Here is a 21,727-nt window from a genome sequence, read left to right as displayed (position 1 = left end):
ATCATGGAATGATTTAGGTTGGAAAAGCCTGCTAAGATCATCAGGTTCAACCATTAACCCAGCACTGTCAAATCCACCACTAACCCATGTCCCTGTGTGCCACATCCACACGTCAGGATCTGTGTGGGCAGGAGGGTGATCCCCTCTACCTTAGTGAGCTCCCAGATGCTACAAAGCATTGAGCAAAAAGCCTCAGGAACACCACAGAGGGAACATGGGCTCCATCCACCCCTCTCCCACCTCTCCAGGGATGCTTCGGTTTGCCCAGAGAAGCTGTGGCTTTCCCATCCCTGGAAGTGTTGAAGGCCAGTTTGGATACGGCTTAGAGCGATCTGGTTTAGGGAAGTTGTCCCTGCCCATGGCAGGGAGTGGAACTGGATGATGTTTTGGGTCCCTTCTAACCCAAACCACCCTTTGATTCATTCTGTGATTCTATCCAAAAGCAAGGCACGCTCTCTTGCTCTTCCCTGCAGAGCTGTGGGGAAGTTTTAAGCAGGACAGGGACCTGTGTTGGTGGGGACAGGGGGTGGAAAGGCTGGAGATGCCCGTGGGGGAACTGTGGGGCTGCACAGCCCTGCCCTGATCCTGCTGTGGCCCCCTGGCCTCCCCAGCCCCCCCGCCCCACTTCCCTCAGGGACCTGCAATTCCTGGAAGACCGAAAGCTGCAGCTCACAGATAAGGCTGGTGCAGGGCCCCGGTGAGGAACGGCAGCCAAGAGCTCGGCTTCTTGTAAAGAAACTACTTTTAAACTTTTCCTGTTCCCTGGGAGGGCCGGCGGCAGCCGGGCAGTGCACAGGGATGAGGGAAGATCACAGAATGCATTTGGTTGGAAAAGACCTCTGAGATCACCGAGTCCAACCTATGACCCAACACTACCTTGTCAACCAAACCATGGCACAGAGAGGCACATCCAGTCTCAAAGCGGTCATTCTATAAGGATGGGACACCCTGCACCCCTGGCAATGGGGTGGGATGTTCCCGGGCAGTCCCTGCATGGGGGAGCAGTGCTGACCCTCGCTGTTACTGCAGGATGAGTGGAGGACTGCCAGCAAAAACAACTCCTTCTTTGAGAGTTTCTGCTCCACGGCCCAGCACATGTTTGACGCCAGCAGGGACCGGTGCACGGTGACACTGATGGCCTGCAAGCCCCGCTCCCACCACTGGGCCGTGTGGGTGGTCCTGCACCGTGAGTATGATCCCACCCTTCTGCTGCACTGGGACAGGGTGGCACTGGGGACCCTGGAGGTGGAGGCTTGGCAGAGCCCTCAGGTCTACTAGAGCTTGGCCAAAGGGCTCTGTTCCCACGGCTGCCCCATCCCAGTGGTTTGGGAGAGCTACAGTGAGCCCAGAAATGAGCTTTGTGCCCCAAGGGATACACCAGATTCCTCTGCCATGCTGAGTCAAGGCATTTACCAGACTCCAGGAGGAAGAATTCCTCACAGGTGCTTAAAACTGGGTGCCCAGTTCAAATCCTTCCCCAAAGAAAACAGAGAGGAGCTTCCTGCCCATGTCAGAGCCCTGCTGGGATACCCAGCTCAGCCTGGGTGTGCCCAAACATTGCTTTAGGATCAGGGTGCCTGGGAGGTGGAGACATCCTGCTGCCCTAGAATGAGGAGGAGGAAAGACTGAGCTCCATCCTGCTCTTACTCATCACCGAGCAGTGGTTGGGTGGGTGATCCAGACTCCACATCTGACCTCAGAGAAGGCACCCAGCACTGGGCACTGCTCCTTGAGGAGCCAGGTACAGCCCCTCACTGGGCTTGCTCGTAAATCACCCACTGGAGATGGCTGGTAGGGCCTGGTGTCTCTGGGGCTGTCCCCCTTCCAGAAGGGATCCTGGCTCCGTGTCTGGCTGTGAAGCCCCTACAAGGCTTGGCTTCATCCCCACACATCTTCATCCACCTCCTCCAGAAACTGAGTCACCCCTATGACCAGGGGATGATGGCACAATCTGTCCCCACCTCCACACCTTGTGCTCACTGAAGCCTTTTTCTTCCCCCAGATCCCTTGGACTCTGAAGAAGTCCTCAAGGAGCTGAAGGAGAAGAAGGACAAGTTAGAGGAGGTAAGTGGGTCCCTGGTCATGGCACAGCTGCCCCATGGGTGTCCCCCAATGGTGGGTGGCACACAGCCTGACCTGTCCCTCCTGTGGCAGCTCGGCATCGTCAACATCACCTCTGACAAAATGGTGGAGGACGTGACCATCAACGATGAGTTCAGCACCCCCCTGATCATCACCATCATCACCCTGGCCGGGTCCCTGCTGCTCGTCGCGGCCATCTACGGCTGCCACCAGCGCTTCTCCCAAAAGAAGGACCAGGTAACGTGACAGGAGGGTGGGACAGGTATCCCAAGACCTTTTCCATTCCAGAGGCATCTTCAGGAGATGAGGATCACCAGTGTTGCTGTCTCTGCTGGTGGAGACATCCTGGCTTGCTCAGTGGGCACCACCCCAGGTCAAAATTTTGAGAAGAAAGGATTTCTCAGTCTGAAACTCCATTCCAAAACACAAGCTGTACCCCTCAAACATTTTCTTGAAATACTTTTACAAGTAGTGGAGTTGGGTTGGGTGCCAGGGAGCTCCAGGCTGAGTGCAGGGAAGAAGGAGTGTCAGCAGGAGGGGCATTGACACTGCAAGGCTCAGCCTTTGCAAGAGCTGGGCCAGGGCCAAATTTCAGAGTAGCAGCAGCAGCAGGATTTAAGGAAGAACCAACACAGAAAGAGAAAATAATGTGATTTTTATCTCAGGAAGCAATCCTAGGTGATTTTAGTGTAGCATCCCCCAGCAAGGACTGGCCATTCCCACATAAGGGGTACTGAGGTTTGCAGTGGTCCCAGCTGCTGATCCTGAAGATTTAGCTCTAGGACAAGAAGCAGAAAAGGAAAATAATTATGAAATCAGATTATGCAATCAGGGTAAACCATCCCCCTGATAGAGAAGCAAACCTATTTCACTCCTACTTGAAGTCATTTTCCCCTGCACCAGCTCATCCTTTCTCAGCAATCCCAACCTCTGCCCCGTGGGAAAATGAGGGATAAAGTTTTAAATATTTGCAGTGCAAGGTAGGTGAACACAGGAGGGAGGAAGAGCAAACAAATGCCCCTGTCAGACTTGTTTGTACTTATCAGGTTTGATTTTTTTGGGAAGAAATAGGGGAAGAGGCAAGACCTCAATAAATATTTGACCTGCATTGTGGTGATCCCCTTGGATCTTCCAGGGTTTCATCATCTCTTGCATGAAACCTCCCTAGCTGGGGTGAAAAACATCCCACCAGGGACGGATAACAACATAACACGCCCCATGTTGTTCAGAAAATGCGTAGGAATAGGGTATTTTTAGCGATGGGAACATGTCTCCCTAAAATAACCTGGTGCAGAGGAATAGATACTAGTCCAACTTGGATGTTCCAGAGGTAAATTCCCACCAGGCATAGGGAAAAATAGCAAAACTAAAGCAAGGGATGGCATTTCCAAAAACCAAACACATTCCTCCTTCCTGGCTTTGTTTTTGGGTGGTTTCTTTTGTTCTTCTTCTGTTTAGTTTCCAAAAATGACTTGAAAGTTTGTTTTTTTTTTTCTATTTTATTTTTTTTTCCCTCCAATCCTCCTCGCCCCCCCTCTCCCTCCCTGTTGTTTTATCTTGGAAATACCCAGAACATCCACCCTGATGTCCCCGGGTTTGATGATGGACATGTGGCCCTGATCTTTAATGTGAGTTCCAACACAGGGATCGGAGGGGCGGGCGCCGCATCCGTAACACCCCCGGCTCTCACCTCCGGCGCTTGGTAGGGCCCAGTAGCTTTTAACAGGACTAAAGCCCAGCTTTACAGCCCCTTTCCCCTCGCTGCATGGCTGGAGGGTGCCTTGCCATGGTGGGAGAGCAGCAATCCCAGAGGGAAGCAGCCCTTGGGAGAGCCCAAGGTGTGTCCTCTGCTTTGGAGCATCCCACAATCCCCACCCTGCCAAGAGTGACACAGGGGACTCCCAGCAGCGCCTTTGTACCCCCTCTGCCAGCACCAAGCCCTGCGGTTTTGCTTCTCCATCCCTCTCCTTCTCCATGTATTCCCTCCCATGCCTGTCTCCTGCCATTTACTGGGAGCACTGTAATAGAGCAAGCTGTGAATACAGGCAGATTTTAACAGGGCTTCCCAAAAAGGGCTGAGCAAGGACTGCAGTTCCCCACCGAATCCTTCCAGGGAAGGATAGGGATGAAGGACCCACTGAGAGCCCTGTGCTTCTCAAAAAGGGCTGACCAAGGACTGCAGCTCCCCACTCAGTCCCTCTAGGGAAGGATGGGGATGCAGGAGCCCAAGTGGATGCAAAATTAGGATGGGCTAGGGTTCTGCCAAGAGGTGAAGGGCTGAGTTGGAGCCTGAAGCATATCACACCAAAAGACCAAGGTGATAAAATTTCTGATTCCATCTTTCCCTGCCTGGTTTCCACTGAGAGTTCCAGAATGAGGAGGGATAATGCTCAAGATCTGGCAGGTGGGAGCTGCCCCTGAGTAAAGAATAATAAAGCAACTAAAGAAAGACAGAGATGGAGAGAAAGGGGAGGGGAAGAGCAGATTTGAGGTAGGGAGGCAGGAGTTGGGATGCAGTGGTGCTCAACCTCTTCCCAAGGCCCTGGGTGGAACAAACTGAAGCTGGCAGCTGCTCCTGGAGGTTTTCCACATCTCTGGCTGTTCTTTCCTCCTTCCCATCATCAGCAGAGTCTTCCTCTTGCCAGCTCCATGCTATCCCCTTGCTCCCCCTGCCTCAACCTCACCATAAAAGTCTCTATATATAGTTATATAAACCTATACAGGGCAGCTGTCACAGCTGGCTGGGAGGTGACAGCCCTGAGGTGACACTCACAGCATGGCCAAGGTGTTGTTCAGTGGGGTTTATGGTTTTCTTTCCTCATAGCAGCGCCTGACCGAGGAGATGCAGACCATGGAGAACGGCTACCATGACAACCCCACGCTGGAGGTGATGGAGACCTCCTCCGAAATGCAGGAGAAGAAGGTGAACCTCAACGGTGAGCTGGGGGACAGCTGGATCGTTCCTCTGGACACCCTCATGAAGGAGGACCTGGAGGAAGAGGAGGACACGCATCTATAGGATGCAGAACTTGATCAAGAAAAGAACAACCACCCCCCCCAAAAAAATCCCACAGACCCTAAACACACGCACACAGAGCTCCAAAATAAGGCAAAATTCCCCCAAAAAAGAAGAAAATCCTTTAATAAACTAATCATGGCCACTTGTGCCACCACATGGGGTGCAGGATGGAAGAGGAAAGGACATGAGAACACCTCTGGAGCACATCAACACAAGCCACTTTGGTGGCCACATCTGGCTAAGCATTCTCCATCCCCCATCCACCTCCCAAGGCAGAACTGACCAGCCATGGGCAAACAGGGTGGCTTTGCTCCTGAAGAGCTGCTGCTGTCTCCTCCAAGCATGTCCCCTCCCATCCCACATCTGACCACACCAGCCGCATCCTCCAGCTACTGAGCGACTCAAAAATCAAGAGAAAGAAAGTAAATAGGACTGGAGATGGAGTGTGTCTGACAGCAAAGCAGCACCTGGCAATTAACAGCTTGACAAATCCTCTGGCCCATGCTGTTTAGTCATCACCCTGCCCTCCCTGACACCCAGGTAGTGAATGAAAAAAGCTGGAACAGCTTGTTCCTTTTTAATCTGGTTTCCATCCACTCCTCAGAGCTAAAACGCACAAGAGGCCCTCGTTGTGCCACAGGCAAATGGATGCATCTGGACCCAGCCGGATGGCAGGGATGCAGCAGTGCCAAGTGATGCTCAGCCCCGCTGCCAAGGGCTGTGGAACAGATCCTGCACCCACGTGGAGACTGGGAGAGGTGCAGCATCTTCTTGTTTTGAAAGGATGAGATGGAGGGAGAGGAAAAGGAGGAATTCCTGGAGTTCATCCCTCTTAGGAAGGGTGTGGAGAGCAAGAGCAATGCCTGGTCTCTAGCCCAGGTGTGATGTTGGGGGTTTTGTGGTGCAGGAGCCCAGCTCTGGTGCTGCATTTCCCCACAGAAGGATCACTTGCCTTCCAGGAGTTACACAGCAGCATCTCACAGCCCTCATCCATCCTCCACAGGACTGTGGGACACACGCACCACGACGGTTTGTGATTTTTGAGGGCACATTTTCCTGTGTGAGCTGCAGAAGAGGTAAAAGAGCAGCAGAACGTGAGCCAGGGAGCTTGGTGGCATTCAGGTGGCCCTTGGTGTTTCATTCCCTCGAGGTTTAAAAGCTCAGCCCATGTTCTCAAACTCTTCTTCACAAGCCACTAAAATAACAGAGACCTGCAAAGCAACTGCCAGCTCAGCAGTGAAGCTGGGACTGAGCTTTCTCCTGCAGCCCTTGGTCTGCCACCCAGGTCTCCCTTTGCTGAAGCCTTTAAAGGGGAGAAGAAAAACATGGCTGGACTGAGGCCATTTCTGGGATTTTGATTCCCCACCACATCCCCTAAATAGCTCTAAAAGGTCGGGGAGAGTTTTATGCCTTTGCTCTGGTGAAGCAGCTCTGGCACAGGCAGGGATCATCCTCCTGCTGGGGTCCATCCTCCAGGACATGAGGCCCTGAAGGTCATGTGGCTGAGTCCCTCTCCCAACGTGAGGATGGTGCTTGTCCCAAACCCTCTGCAAGCCAGAGGAGCTGCAGATAAGAGTGATGCCCAAACATGGCCCTTTTCCTCTGCTTGCCATAAACCAAGGCACGACGGGGAGATTTCCTTTGGGCTCTGCCACCAAGCCAACCCAACTGGGATCTGCTCCCACAGCTGCCCTGAACGAGGGGAAAAGCAGGGCCAAGCAATGGGAAGCTTGGAGAAACCCTGGTGGAGTTGGGAGTTCTCAGGAAGGAGGGGATCGGGGTGTTTCGCTCAGCCCCAGGACAGGCACTGGCAGAAGATACAAGTGGCTCTTCCCCCCTTCTGTCCTGCACCGAAGGGCAGAGTCTGAAGTGTTCAAACCTTTATATTTTTGTATATAAATATTCCTGCTACTCATTAGCAATGTATTCCGCACACTTCACTTACCTGTGCACTGCACTATGGGGAAGTAATTTTGGAGGGGAGGGGAAATAACAAAATAAATTATAAAAAAAAAAAATTAAAAATCTTAAAAATAAGAAAAAAAAAAAAAAAGAAAGAAAAAGCTAAAGGCCAGCCTGATAGGGGATTAAAATTTGACATGAAGCAGAAAAACACCTCTTGCCCAGATAACTTTTTGCCACGGCTTTGTCCCTGTTCAAGTTCAGCTCCTTAACGTGGACACGAGTCTCAGAACATCCACAATTACTCTTGTGAGCATTGTGGCCTCCCAGCTGCCCTGACAGACAAGCAGAGGGTCCATGGCCTCACATTTCTGTCCTTCCCAGAAAACAAACACAGAGAGAACACAGGGCAGCAGCAACACTGGCCACTGGGGCTGGAGCTGCCACAAGGACACCCCTGGCAGGGCATCTCCAGGCGGTCGGGCTTTGGCACGTGCCTCAAGACTCCCCCTTCCCAGCAAAGAGATGCCAAAGTGCTTTAATGAGTCAGGTCCAAAGACTTTCCAAGAAAACCCTACAGAGGCTTGAGATCAAGTAACCTTAAATCTTTCCGAGCAGAGACCAGTGAGGATATTAACTGCTCAGCAAGTGCTTATAGTGATTTATATTTGAATAGGAATTGTACATTTATTTATTTTTCCAGACACCATATTTTTAAACCACTAATATTTTATAGTAGATTTTCCTTCCCCTATTTAAAAGAACTATTTCCACAGGAAAAGAAAACAGTACTTTTTTCTTTTTTTTTTTAATGTTGAGAACATTCTTTTTTTGGAAAAAAAAAAAAATCAGGTAGGAAATGCAGCAATGAGCATCTTTGGCCTTAACCCTTCCCTTTGTAGACTGTAGCCATAATTGTTAGACCAAAAAGAATTAAAAAAAAAAATAAATTACTGAGGCATTTCCTTCCTCCCTGCCCCTCCTCCCTTCCCTGCACTCCTCTTCTCTCCCCCAAAACAGCTTTAACATCCCACACATTGTACAAAGAGATTCCTGCTCTTACCTTTTGGCGAGAACTTTACGATCAGCTCTGATGTCCTTGCAAGAGACTTTTCTATTTTCAGATTCACGAGGAAATGTGTAAATACTTTAGGAGCATTTTATCTCCCGCTCACAGTGCCATGACCCAGCTGATGAGGTTGATACTGTGACTGCTGCCTACAGAAGACACACAGGTCAGAATCCATGAGGGACTGGAGAAGGAAAACCTAATTCCCCAGGTGGTTACCTGTTGAACCTTGCACATGTAGTAGGGCTCTTACTGTGTAGCAGCATCCCTCATGGGGACAGGAGTCTGATTTACACTGGAATTTATTGAGGAACTGGATTGTAAGAGATTATTCTTGCATTTTCCTACAAATATATTTTGAGAGCATCATGTATTTCTGTCAATAAACATTCTTACTTAAAAGACTCGTGTCTTTGGATGAGTGAGGAGGAGGTGGGCAGGGCAGAGGACAAGTTCCAGGGCCACAACTTCCTGCTCTGGAGATGGGAAAACACTGGACCATCTGGAACAAAACCAGCCCAGACCTTCAAGGTAGCCAGCTACAGAAGAGCCTGATTTTTCCAAAGCGGAAGGAAGTATTATAGTGGTGGAAAACCTCTTAAATTTAAAAACCAGAGGACTCAGGGGTGGGCAGCTGGGGTGATGTGAGGGCACCAGAGCCTAAACACTTACTTGAGCTCTTGGTGCCTTCAAGCTGTCAGAGGGAAAGGCAGCTCACCCTGATTTCTGCATTACATCCTTTTTTCTGCATTTCACCCTTATTTATTTCCCCATTTCATCCTAACTCACTCAGGTCTGCAGCCCCTCCTTGCACTCAGGCCAGGCTGTGGAGGAGGGAATCAAACCTCTCATCCATGAAGCAGGAGAGGCATCACCCAAGGGCAGCACAGGGGCAGCAGCAGCGTGGGCAGATCAGCAACTCCATTGGCCTTCAAGTGCCCAAAATAAAACATTTTGTTCCAGGTTAAGTTTCTGCTTATGTAAAGGGAAAAAAAAAAAAAAAGTAATTTGGTTGAAGTCAGATATTAAAAATCAGCTGTTTGGCACAGCCTGTGTTCTAACTCTGTGTTCTTCCCCAGAAAACGTTCCTGTGAATGTTGGGAATACACTGGATTTATGGGATACTGACTGAGCTTATCAGTGACGTCAGGAAACAGGGCCAGACATAATGCACCGCTAGTTTCACAATTTCTCCAGCACTAAAAGACCTTCACAGGCATTTTTCCACTCTCCGAAATAATGTGAGAATAAACAGATCTTAAATCAACACCCTTGCTAGCATATACTTTTTTATTAAGAAAAAAATGAACAAAATACATTCTCTCCTTATGTACATTACATACAACATAACTACATTTGTAGTTATTCCTCGTGTCACTCATTCATTTATGTACAGCATGGGGCTCACACGCCAACCCAGAAATCATCAAAGATGATTTATGCCAAGGAAGAAAATTAACACTCCAGGCTGAACAAAGATCATCCATAAAGAAAAGGGGAGGGAAGGAGAATCACAAGAGTCCAGGGAAGATGCCTGTAACCACCATGGGCTCAGCACAGAAGCAGTATTTGACCTGCCTATTAAAACACATGAGCAGTTCACAGCTTTCATCACCCCATGGATGCTTCTTTCCAGCCCAGGGCTGTCCGCACCTCTCAGCTCAGCTCTCCTGTGCTCAGGTGTCCCAGACAACAGCTGCAGGACAGACACCAAAGGGAATCCAGACGGACACCAGAGCCTGCAGGATTGCTAGGGAGGTGCAAACGCTTCAAGCTGGGTGCCAAAACAGAACAGAGAAGCCAAATTGTGGACAGGGGGTGGACACTCACACTTCCAGCACTAGGGAGGGAGAACCAGCTTTTGGGGACCACACGGGGGTGTGGAGGACAAGATAATGAACACTGAAAGTCCAGACAAACAAACCATCACACACCACAGTGATACCATCAGAGCAGAGGCAACAGCTCAACAACCAGCTCGAAACCCCACCCCAATCAGGTGATGGTGCCCAGCCAGCTCACTGGTGTTTGACCCCAAGCCACCCAGGTCCTGTCTATGCCACCAACTCCCCTTAGAGGGGCAATTACAGCAGTTTCAAAGGGCAAACATTTAACAAAGCTCAATACTCCCAAAAATGACACACACTGCATCTCAGCACCTAAATGCACATGTACAACACCACCAGCCCACAAGGATGGGAATGTCACCTCCAGCTAACTGGGAATGAGCCCACAGACTTTCCATCTGCCCCTCAGCAAAGTGGTCTGTGTGGTTTGGGGCCTCCAATTCCCAAGACTCCCATGAACATATTTGTTTGTATAATTAAACTCTTTTCTCTGGCTTAAGGTCTCCCCGGCACCCCCTCATTTCCTGCTGTGGAGGAGGGAGTGCTGGAGGACACAGCAGAAAATACAGCTTTAGCAAATGGCAACAGCTACTAATAATGAGGGGTTTGTTTTCCTTTCCACTACCCTGCACAGCAGCTTCTGAAGTGAAGAGTGTTTTGCACATCAAAACATCAACAGGAGGGGACAGGAATGAGGAGGGAGAGATGAAGGCAATATTCACCCTCCACTGCTAGTTTGCATTCCCGATGACCACAGCAGACAGGAGAGGAAAACAAGTCAGCAGCACAGTAGTTCTCCTCCATTTTCCCCTTTTAAGAGCTGAGTTTTTGTCAAAACCTCAAAAAAACAAAAACAACAAAAAACCCACTTTTCAACCTCAGCTTTTATTTTAATGAACAGACCCTGTTCACACACCGCAGTACTTCTCTTTTTAGTGACACACTGAGTAATTGATTGAATCCCTTGGTTACTAAATCAGGATATTTAAAGTATATTTTCCTATCACTGGGGAGTAAAACCTATCCATTGCTATTTGGGATGTGGAGATGACTGCAACCTCTGGAGCCACTGTTATGGTCTAGCCTCCCCACCATCATATTAATTCAAAAGAACCTAATCTCCTTTAATTGAACTGGCAGCTTTCATCAGAAAGCTCAGAACGTTTTCAGGTTTTAACAATCCCTTAAGGCAGGCAGACCTGATCCAAAAGCCAATGGTGCTGCACCACCTCCAGTCTGTTTGAGCAGGGTTAAGCCCAACTGGCTTCCTTGCAATTGCTGTGGAGAGAAAAAATTTTGTATTATTGTCTCTGGTATCTTTAGGGTGGATAGAGGCCAAAGCTCGAGGTGAAGCTCCAGGATTGGGAGACCCTGATATTGTATCGGTTCTCTCTGAAAAAGAGCCAGAGAATCCACATTGTAAAATCAGCTCTGATTTTAGAATTATTTTAGCTTTTTTATATTATTTTAGCTTATTTTATAAGCTACTGTTAGGAATTCTTCGAAGCCCTTCCACAAAGACAGACCACACCTTACACACCTACTCACATCTGGCATCCCTGTAATTAACCCCAAAACTATTTCTCTTCTCACTCCCTCTGCCCTGCTACGCTGCAGAAATAAACCAAACACCACAATACCTGTGAAAGTTCTGGATGATTAGAGCAGGTGCAGGAACCTAGGACAACTTGAGGGTAGATATCATCACCTTTTTCTTCTTGGGGCCACACAAAATAAACCTTGAGATGGGAGGGAAGAAGAATCACAGCACTGAATATGATTCCATACAGCACAAGTAAGTAAGTGTGTGCTGCAGTGGGAAATCATCTCCCATGTTTCCCTGTCCTTACCTGGGATCAGAAACAGCCCTGGAGAGAACAATGTAAATCACAAGGAACCTTCCTGACTGATTCAGAGGCAGCACAATGGAGTTTTGCAAAGGAAGCAACTGGAGTACAATGTGGAGAAACTGATGCCTCAATAACCACTATGCAGCTCCAACCTTTAATACCTCTGTAATGTAATATAAGTACCCATTAAACTCAGGGAAGTCTGAAGCATTTTAATAGCAATGAACAGCCACACAGGGAAAGAAAATTCAGAATAAATAGGGGAATAACCAAGGGGTTGTGCTTTAGCCATCACACCTGCTAGTGGTAAGACTTTCCTTTCAAATTAGCAGCGAACCCAAAAATCTTATCTGACTGAGCCAGTTTTGAGCTGTTCACTCACATCCCTGTTTCCAGGAATGAACTGTGACTCCACGCTGGAGCTGAAGAGTCAAGTGAGTTCTGACAGCACTCACACTCTCCAGGTCATCAATAAAAGCTGTGCTGACTTACAGCAAACAGCTGGAAGCCAAGGCAATGTGGAGCTGCGTCTGCACCAAGTGTAAATTGAGATTTCAGGGTACTGAGGTGATGCACTGACAGCAGCTCCATTGGAAGCAGAGTATTGAATTTGGGTCACAGCAGTATCTGGAGTTCACCCCTGTCAAACTGAGCCCATGAAAGCAAAGCAGACAGCAGCAATGTGTTACCCTCAGGATCTGTGCTTGAGGAAGGTGCTGCCCTGCAGAGCTCCACACCTCAGCCATGCAGCTGGGATTACACACAACCCACACAGCATCCTCCTCGGAGGTTTACGGATATCACCAAAGCACACGTGGATAATCCCAAACTCCAGGCAGCTCCGTGACCTCCGCCCGGAATGCCGAGGGGACACCTGCTGGCGTCCCTGGGAGGCTCTCCTGTAGGACTCTCCAGCAGCAATAAGCAGGTCATTAACTGCCTTCCACTCCAAAGCTGCGTTTGGATCCACTGCCTACAGACAAAAGCATCTGGAGTCAATTTATCCAAGCACTGAGCCATGGACTCTTATCCTCGTTCCGGTACAGTTAACCTACTTTCTCCACTCCAACTTTTCATTATACTAGAAGCTTTCAGTAAAAGAGGGGTTTTGCCTATAAGCCATTACCACAACTTGAATAATCTCCAGGATAACCTTTTCCATGACAGGATATGGTCAGGTCTCCCAGTCCCACAGGCATTTAGATACACTAACAAGCTTCTGACAGCACATTTACATTTCAACAGTATTTACAGCTTATATACTATGAGCAATCTATAGCAAGAACAAGTCATACAGTTGTTCTTAAACTCTCCTCTCACAAAATAAGACCCATCTCCAAATTAACACATGTACTTATTAAAATAGGCCAAGCTCAGAGTTTCTGTAATCTTCCCCCTAAATCAAAACACCAATAATTTTAATTTTTCAACTGGGTCCACCTCTGTTTCTGTAATAAGTACAGCTATAAAACAACACAAGCACTTCCAGAGACGTACATGAACTGCTTTTACTGTCAGGACTTCACTTGACAATAGCCAAACATTCCTTAACTCTGAGCCAACTAATAATCTAAAATTCAAAGCATACACGGGGACTCAAGGTTTCACAAGACATTTTTCCACTTTTAAAAACAACAGGACCAAATGGAAATATATCTATTTTTTGCCATTCTCCCCAGAAGTGGCACAGGATTACATCAGCAGAACTACTGCCTGTACAGAGATGGAGGCTGTACTCACGTCATTCAAACTTAAAGTTCACTCAATAAGCTCTACAAAAGTATTTATTTCTTGATTCTGAAATGCAGGAGGCAGCAAGAGAGCTGATAGTATTTGTGTTACAGCTACCTACCACCCTCCTGAGTTTGACACAAGCAGCATTAATGCTCATCTTTCTCACAGTAAGAGCAGCAAACAAGTTTGAAGCATTCCTCAGGACCCTGCTCCGAATCCATCATTCACCAGCGCAGGCTGGCACAGCACAAAACTTTGGGACAGAGAAAACTCCCCTGGAAGAATCTGCACACATCAGGAAAATGGCTCAGCAAACAGCTGTTCCACAAAGCCCTATGGAAAACATTCTTCCAGAGTCATTACTCGGCTTTGGAAGGAGTTTCTTCTGGAAGAAGGAATAGCTCATGGAGCCCTGGACACTCGTGGCTTCCAATTAAAGAAACACACAGATGAGCAGTGGCAATCCCTGGCCACCACTCCCACACCTCTGCCACCCTCCTGCAAATAGGTGGGTCCAGTTAATTTGCTTACTGACTCCTCAGTCTTTAAACTGTAATCATTAAATCACTCAATTTTCAGGCTGGGTAATTAATTATAATCAATAACCAAAAAGTTTCAGCAATTTCATTTAACTTTGTGGCTCCACAAAGGGAAGCTTTTCTATGCTCTTTAGGAAAATTCCTAATTTCACTCCAGTTGCCACTGCACAAGGCAATGCCTTAGAAAAGCTTTTCCAACTGGGTGTTCCCAGACTGATTTTTCAAAATAAGATTTTGCTAACTGAAGTTCTGATAGGAAGCTCCAGCGTGATCCCTGAGCCAGCGTGTACCTGTGTACACCCAGAGCCATTCCAGGCAAACAAAAACCAAATTCCAGAGGTTTATTTACACAATTGGGTACAACTACTTTAATTACCCATGCAAGATGCCACCCAGGGGAAAGGCAAACCGAACTTTTCCAACACAAAGTTCGCCTTCCTCATTATGCTCAGCAAAAGGAAGAGATGGTAAGAATAAACACATCACAAATATCTTTAAAAGAGCCAGAAGATAACAACTACAATTCATTTCAATGAACATTTTGCATCACCCTTCAGGCCTTCCCAGGACCAATACTAACTAATGAGATCCTCAAAAGAAAAGAGGCAAAAAGGTAGCTAAAGTGGTTATAATCTCATTTAACAACATGTAACAAAGTCCTTCTGCCACATGACAACATTTTGGGTCACACTGCAAGAGCAGAACATGCTTGGAGAAGTCATTTTGGGAGAACTCTTAACAATGTCTACCTCCTGACTATGAGGGGTTGTGTAAAACAAACATTAACAAACTCACTTAATTCTACCTAATCCAAGTGACCAAAAAAATTAATTCCAAAGGGCTTTATTTCTCAAAGAAAATGTGTCACTTGACAGGAACAACATAAAGAATAATTTCTTGTTTTGCAAGGAGATCATCCAATGAAGGGTATTATAAGGGTCAGAGACAGTAAAGAACCAAACACAGGGATTTCAAAGGATATTTAAAAAAAAAAAGCTAAACCAAGAGTGAAGTCTGGATATCTGTATCAAGTTTACCCCACCCTGACTTCCTCTAGCCTTAAAAGACATACCATAACCTTGAACTTTGGCTTTAAAGACCCAAAACATGACGAATGAGTCCCTCTCTGACAAGGAAAGATGCTTTCCTTCGCAATACCTTATTTACAAGTTAACACAGAGTTTACAGATAAAACTACTCACTGTAGTGCAAAGATTATGTGGTGTCAAGATCATACACAAAGTCACCTTATAATCTAAAGTAAAGGCAAATAGAGTATGTTTGTCTTGTCTAAGCTAAAGAGCAGCCTCAGACACAGCCTACAAGCAACGATGGTGAGGTTCCAAGACTTTTCAAGCACAGCTCAGATTATTTATGACCTCGCATGCACTGGGCTGTGAAACATTTTCAGGTGGCTGTTTTCAGATCCAATGGGTTTCTTTACTGTTTGTATTTTGGGCTTTCTGTAATGAGCACATCAGATGCTTTCCTGGAATATCACCAGTGTCTTTAAAGATCAGCATGCAATGAAATGCAAACTACCTGTGTTGCTGCCTGACAACAAGTGGCTGGTTTTGAAAGGAAATTTATACTTCAGTCAGAATTTTTGGTTAAAAATTTAAAGCAGGTAATGTAGCATACACCAATGCAAAGAGATCATTTGACTCCTAGCCTTAAGGACAAAAAGAAGGAAAGACTCTTGGCAAAGCCACAGAAAGCTTTCCCTTTGGATTAACCTCTCTGGCCACACGGTGCCTCTGCTGCTCAACAAATACTGCAGAGCTGGGCAAAGTTTCTGCTGGTTAATCACCAGCTGCAATCCATGAACTGTGCTGGTGCGAGCGGCATCGATCTGCTCGGGACAAAGGCAGGTCAATATTTGATCATCCTGAAGTGCTCTCGTTAGCTGGGACTGTCAGTCCTGCAGAATCAACGTTCCCCTCGCTCAAACAAATCATTGATTTGCACGACGCTACAGAACACAGAGACGAGGCTGCCGGGCTCCGCGCGCACCCCCGGCGCAGAGGACAATGAGTTTGGATCGAATTCCTGTCACACAGATCAGACCTGACACGATGTACTGCTCACCAGCAACACCATTCACAGCTCTGGACGTTCCTGAACTTCCCCTGCCTGCTCACCAGGGCTCCTCCACCTAGGTGTATCTTTTGGGTTCTTTTAGCCATCCAAGGTGGACACACAACAGCTTATGAAGAGCTTGGTTAATTACAGAACCACCACAAAGAGCATTTAATCATCTGACTGAAGCTGAGGATACACAAGCAATGAGATCAGGTGATAAAGGAGCACAGCACCACTAAATTTAAGTACTAAAAGGTTGCAGAATTTTGGCTGGTTGCATTAAAAGTGCTCATTTTGATCTCAATGAAAGCAACAACTCAGCTGGAATATTGCCCCAGTATCTGCATCTGTACTGTATAAACTCTACATTAGTTAACAAAGCCTCAGCACAGGTAGAACACCACGAAGCCCAACAGTGATGTAAAACTTTCCACATCAACAGGAAAAAAACCTGCCAGGTTCCAAAGAAACAATTTCATCAGATTTCATTTCCCACACTGAGTGGATTATTCCATAGACATCTGATTTGCCATCCACTGAAGTACAGTGTCTGAACAGTCTCAAGTGACAGGTTAAAAACACTTCACTTGTACAGTCCTCCCTGAAGACAAGCCTGGCCTCTGACATACTGTTCCTTTCTAAGTGATTAAACACCAGTGTGAGGTTTTGAAATTTATTTCTAATGCACCAGGACTACAAAAGTCACACAAAGAACATGACAAAGAGGCAATACAATCAAAGCAAGCAGACACTCAAACTCTGAAAAAGACACTTGACTAACTCTTTATTTCAAGAGTCCAAATCATCTTTGCATACACGGGACTTCCACCAAGTTCAACAGGAGCCACAGCGGGTGCAGCAACAATACCCGACTGGCATGAGCACTGCTGGACAGAGAGTTTTGCAGTTTCATATAAATATTTACATCTGCCAGTGTGTACTGAATGCTCACGGAGACCGAATGCGGAGTTTCTAATGCTGGGTATGCATGTCCTTCATTCCACCTCACAGTGCAGCACCAAGCCCTTACAGTGTTTATAAAGAAGGCTTTCAGCATAAGGAAGAATACATTTTCTATATATATATATATATGCATCAGCTCATTTTCAGAGATTTATGCTAAGAAGGCCTCCCTCACATTCAGATCTAGGTCTAAAATGCATTGACAAGGAAGCTGCATTACATGGGAAGGAGACAAGCTGTTGGGAGCAATGCCCTGTACACATACACACGGACAAACGCACACAGAAGCACATGGAAACGAAGACAACCTGCTTCAGAAATCCTACACCCAACCTGAGGTCAGGTTGCAGAGGTTGGGGGTGTGTGTGTTGGAAGACCCAGTTCTGCCAGGCTCGCCGAGGACCCACAGGGTTTCTCAGTGGATGAGCACAGCAGCAAAGAGAACAATCTCTGAAAAGGGATCCATGCGGGCAGCGACCGCACTCCTGTTTTCTGGTTGTATCTCGGAGGTTCCCTCTTGCCTGCCAGGTTTAAGTGGAAGGCTCCAGAGAACAGGAGATAGGGATGTAGGTAGTCAGTTTAGATGGAGTCTCAGAAGCAATTAGACACGACTGTCAGCACAAGTCCGGGAAGGGGAGACAGACGGTTTGGAACACACGCTTGCCTTCCCGCGACACACCGTGAGTACAAAACTCAGGACATAAATTACATCATCTCAACATGTGCCAGTGTCCTACCATCAAGTTATTCAGCTGCTGAGGATGGAGTTGTAGAATAAAGCAATACATCATGACTAGCTACAAATGAGGAAAGAAAAACCTCTTCCCCCTCTTCCTCAGGAAATGCAAAATAAAACCCATCATCTTTAATCCCAGACAACTCACAAATCTCAATTTTTCCCCCATAGGCAAAAAGATCACTGCATGACTGGGTTTTATTTCTTTTTCTTTTTCCCCCACCTTTTCATCTTATATTTGCTAACTCAAAATTCAAAGTCAGAAAAAATATATATATTTAGTCAGAAGTATGTCAGTTACATTTTATTAACCTACTCCAAGGGAAAAGCTCCAGGGATTCACCATACAAGTATAAAACCCCTTTCAAACACCTAGGGGTTACTATATTAACTTCATCCCAGCAGTCAATCAATGCAGTAAAAAAATTAAAATACTGAAAATGGATGCTTTTCCCCTCTTCCGTGTGTCCAGTGATTGCTCCGTTACAGCGTGATGAGGTCCACCAGGTTGCCTTTAGGAGGGGTCATGTTGTCTGGGAAGAAGTTGACTAACGTGTCAAACAGCTGAGTTCTCTGGGCATACGTGTGGTCAACATCTGAAAATCCTGGGGGAGGAAGGAAAGGGGAAAGTAAGTGACACTTCCCAATCCCAAACACTCACTTTAGCTGTGGAACTGTCCATTTGGGATAAATGTTAACAGCTCCCTCTGCCTCCACTAATAAGGCTGCCAGCTCTCCGTCCCACTCCTGTGAGCACATATACAGAGATTATGTCACCCCAAGCCATCACTGCCATCAAAATACCATAAAAAGTAATAAACAAATGCCTGTCAAGCTCACTGACAGCCCTGAAGAAACAGGGGAAGGAGGAGTTCTCAGGGGACTGCTCTGATGTCCCAGAAAATAAAATCCATGTAGCTATTTTTATTTGGTGCCTCATTTCTTCTGTCCTCAGGCTTTCTTCATTATCGTCACTGCCATAACCAGAACTGTTCCTTGGATTGCTTGGAGTTTTCCTTGAGATAAGCTCTGCTGACAGCAGGAGTTCCAACTCAGAGTTGGTATTTACTCACTGGACTTGCACCTGGCTGCATCCTGGCACACGGGAGCTTTGCAAACTGTTTGCTGGAGTGCTGCCTCCAACGCCGCAGGGTTTGGTTTGTATTGTTTATCCAAATCCTACACTAAAACCATCACCAAGAACAACAGGGCAGGCACACAATGATCTCCTCCGCTTTGGATTACTTCCATTGCTGCTATCTCAAAGGAATGCTTTTTAATTCAGTGAACTCACTCTTCAGTTAATCAAAGTCAACCAAGTTAATCAAAACAAGGAGGGCTAGGTTTTTTACTTTCAAAGCCTTTCCTGATGTACATATCCTCCTATCTGTAAACCCAGAATCTGGATAAAGTATTGTACTGAGTCAAGAACGAATTCATCTTTTAAAATGCTTAAAAGTAGGGAAAAGTTTTGAGGGTGGTGAAGCACGGACACAGGTTGCCTAGGGAAGCTGCAGATTCCCACAGCTGAAGTGTTCAAGGCCAGGTTGGATGGGGCTTGGAGCAACTTGGGATAGTGGAAGGTGTCCCTGCCCATGGCAGAGGAGGTTGGAATGAGATAATTTTTGAAGGTCCCTTCTAGCCCAAACCATGAGTTTTCACCAGTCTACGGAAAACCCAACTTTTCTGCAACTTGGGTTTTCTTTCTTTAAAAAAAGTTCATCTTACAGGGTCAACTTGATGTCTTCCAAACCACAGGAACTCAGCAGAGCTTCCTCATCCAGCAGGGCAGAACTGCAGTAGGCTTTAACTTTCCCTCAGTTTCTTAGACTGGGAATTATACCTCCATCAAAAACTGAATTCATCCATTCTCTTAGCAAGAGCTCAGTGACTTGAGGATACTCCAGCAGTACAAGGATGTAATTTCTGCCTGTAGCTCTCCTAAAGCTTGCCCAGGATGGGGCTCAGACCACTCAAAGAGTTAACTGGACACAGCAGCGAAACAAATCATGGCTTTGGCTCAGCCCTCCTGTTTCCAGCCCTTCACGCCACTGCTTTCTCCGCTCTTGACACTCTGCCCAAAGAACTCGTTCTGCAGAGAACAGAGCGAACCAAACTACTCCAGGAATTGCAGTTATCACAGCAAACAGAGCCGTAGCCATGCTGTGAGATTCCAAAGTGACATGACAGGAGGTGCTTTATTCTGACCAAAGCTTCTGTTTACTTGGGTAACAGCAAAGGATCAGATGTAATAAGAGACACAAAATGATCCCAGGAGGCATTGGTTTAAAACCACTGATGTTGACAGATGTTTTAAATATGGGTTTGAGGCACTGGACACTGGTCATTATAAATAACCTCTCAAATGTCTGGGTAGTGGCATTTTGCATATTGAAAAGAGCCTGAAACATTGATAGGAACTATAACATTTGATATAAAAACCAGTAGAAGCTAAGAGTAATTATTAAAGGGAACATCATGTAATTCCTCCGACACACAATACTCACCAAGAGTCGTGAAATCTGAGCCAGACTTAAATAATGCTGAGGCAAGAAGCTGAAACTACAGAAGAGGTAAAGGGACAAAGAAAGAAAAAAAGTGTTATTAACCACACAGGCAAAAACCCCAAAGGAGTCATAGAAGTACAAGTAGCTTTAGAAGTACACAGCTTTAGAGTTTCTGTGTTTTCTCTACACAACCCTTGTAACTCCTGTGTCATACACATGAATAACAGCAGCAGGCACTTCCACACGAGCATTACAACTTGTCATCCTGGCACAAGTTAGATGGTTTTTCCTAGAATTAGAGCAGTGTTGATGCAATGAAAGGTATTTGACTAAGAGCTCTAAAAATCTATTTTTTTTCACATATAATTTTTTGCCTCTTTGGCAGAAGGTAGAGTCTCTTCCACACAATAACATTCCCAGAGATTAACATGGTACAGGCTCAGCAGCCAAGGATTAGATGGCACAAAAACAGGGTAATTGCTGGAGTGAGCATGAATCTCTTGAACACAGAGTAAGCTCTGCCCTGACGAGCTGTGGATAACCAACCCTGCCAGTGTTCAAGGCCAGGTTGGACTGAGCAATCTGATCTAACGGGTGGCATCCCTGCCTATGGCCTTAAGGTCCCATCCAACCCAAACCACTCTAGGGTTCTAATGACAACAACCCTTTGCAGTGCCAGAGATCTCATATCACAAATTTAAGGCAATATCTTCTTAACTAAAAATAAAAATGCTTTGTTTGGGAACATCAAGGCCATGAATAAAAACATTTTAATTAACACATTCATGGCTTTATTCTCCCTTCATGTTTCACTGATAGATGGTGACTACAGTGTCTTCCTCTGCCCCTTGAATGCTCTTTTCAAGTTACCCAAGGAACAGCAAAGCTTAGTGCTTTGTCATGCTCCTGCAAAGAAAGAGTTGATTCCTTAAAGCCTTGGAATCTTGTGTCTCCTACCCTTGTGTCTTTTCAGCACCCAGCCTGAAGGAAATGAAGGGAGGAAAAAGCCAGAAGAGAAGCAAATATGTTCAGGGAAGGAGTGGAAAGAACAGCCAGGCATTACATATCCATCAGTTTAATTTCAATTTCAAGAAAAAATGGGAACACAGACAATTTGTAGGCATGTAGGAGTGGAGAAGGTGATGAGTAGCAGCCAACGTGAATTTGGCAACAACAAGTTGTCGCACATCAATCTGATTTCTCTTACGACGCAGAAGGCCCTAGGGATGGGACTTGGCAATAGACCTTGTCCATTCTGACATTCATAGGAATTCTAACACTTTTATATGATATTTAAGGCACGTTGTCAAGGCATCACTTAGATTAAGCCAACGGGGAAAGGCAAACAGGTCAAGTAACTTTACTGTGGGTGGCCATCAATGGTTTGACATCAAAAT

General features: G+C 46.5%; 2 protein-coding genes across 7 annotated transcripts in view; one reads left to right on the top strand and one right to left on the bottom strand.

Moving 5' to 3' along the window:
- Positions 1 to 8,476, top strand: part of PODXL (podocalyxin like) — a 44,661-nt gene extending 36,185 nt beyond the window's left edge. Inside the window, exons 5-9 of one of the 4 annotated variants that reach the window (XM_088055478.1) lie at positions 1,030 to 1,186; positions 2,003 to 2,064; positions 2,155 to 2,319; positions 3,654 to 3,710; positions 4,910 to 8,476. In XM_088055478.1, the coding sequence (XP_087911604.1) occupies positions 1,030 to 1,186; positions 2,003 to 2,064; positions 2,155 to 2,319; positions 3,654 to 3,710; positions 4,910 to 5,101 (633 nt within the window). In that variant the 3' untranslated portion in view covers positions 5,102 to 8,476. Of the gene's footprint in view, positions 1 to 1,029; positions 1,187 to 2,002; positions 2,065 to 2,154; positions 2,320 to 3,653; positions 3,711 to 4,906 lie in introns of all 4 variants that reach the window. The other 3 variants (XM_014259728.2, XM_088055480.1, XM_088055479.1) reach the window with 3 other exon arrangements.
- A 9,620-nt stretch (positions 8,477 to 18,096) lies between these two features.
- MKLN1 (muskelin 1) overlaps positions 18,097 to 21,727 on the bottom strand; it is a 93,259-nt gene continuing 89,628 nt past the window's right edge. For all 3 annotated transcript variants that reach the window (XM_005530975.3, XM_088054739.1, XM_088054738.1), the window contains 2 exons: positions 20,331 to 20,385; positions 18,097 to 18,428 (listed from right to left, as the gene is read on the bottom strand). In XM_005530975.3, the coding sequence (XP_005531032.2) occupies positions 18,307 to 18,428; positions 20,331 to 20,385 (177 nt within the window). In that variant the 3' untranslated portion in view covers positions 18,097 to 18,306. The remainder of the gene's footprint in view (positions 18,429 to 20,330; positions 20,386 to 21,727) is intronic.

The sequence above is a fragment of the Pseudopodoces humilis genome, chromosome 5 (assembly GCF_049639895.1).
Source record: "Pseudopodoces humilis isolate 2021_Gansu_Grassland_sample_001 chromosome 5, ASM4963989v1, whole genome shotgun sequence".
NCBI classification, from domain to species: domain Eukaryota; kingdom Metazoa; phylum Chordata; class Aves; order Passeriformes; family Paridae; genus Pseudopodoces; species Pseudopodoces humilis.
The sequence above is the reverse complement of the archived record's forward strand: the minus strand, read 5'-3'. Positions and strand labels throughout refer to the sequence as shown.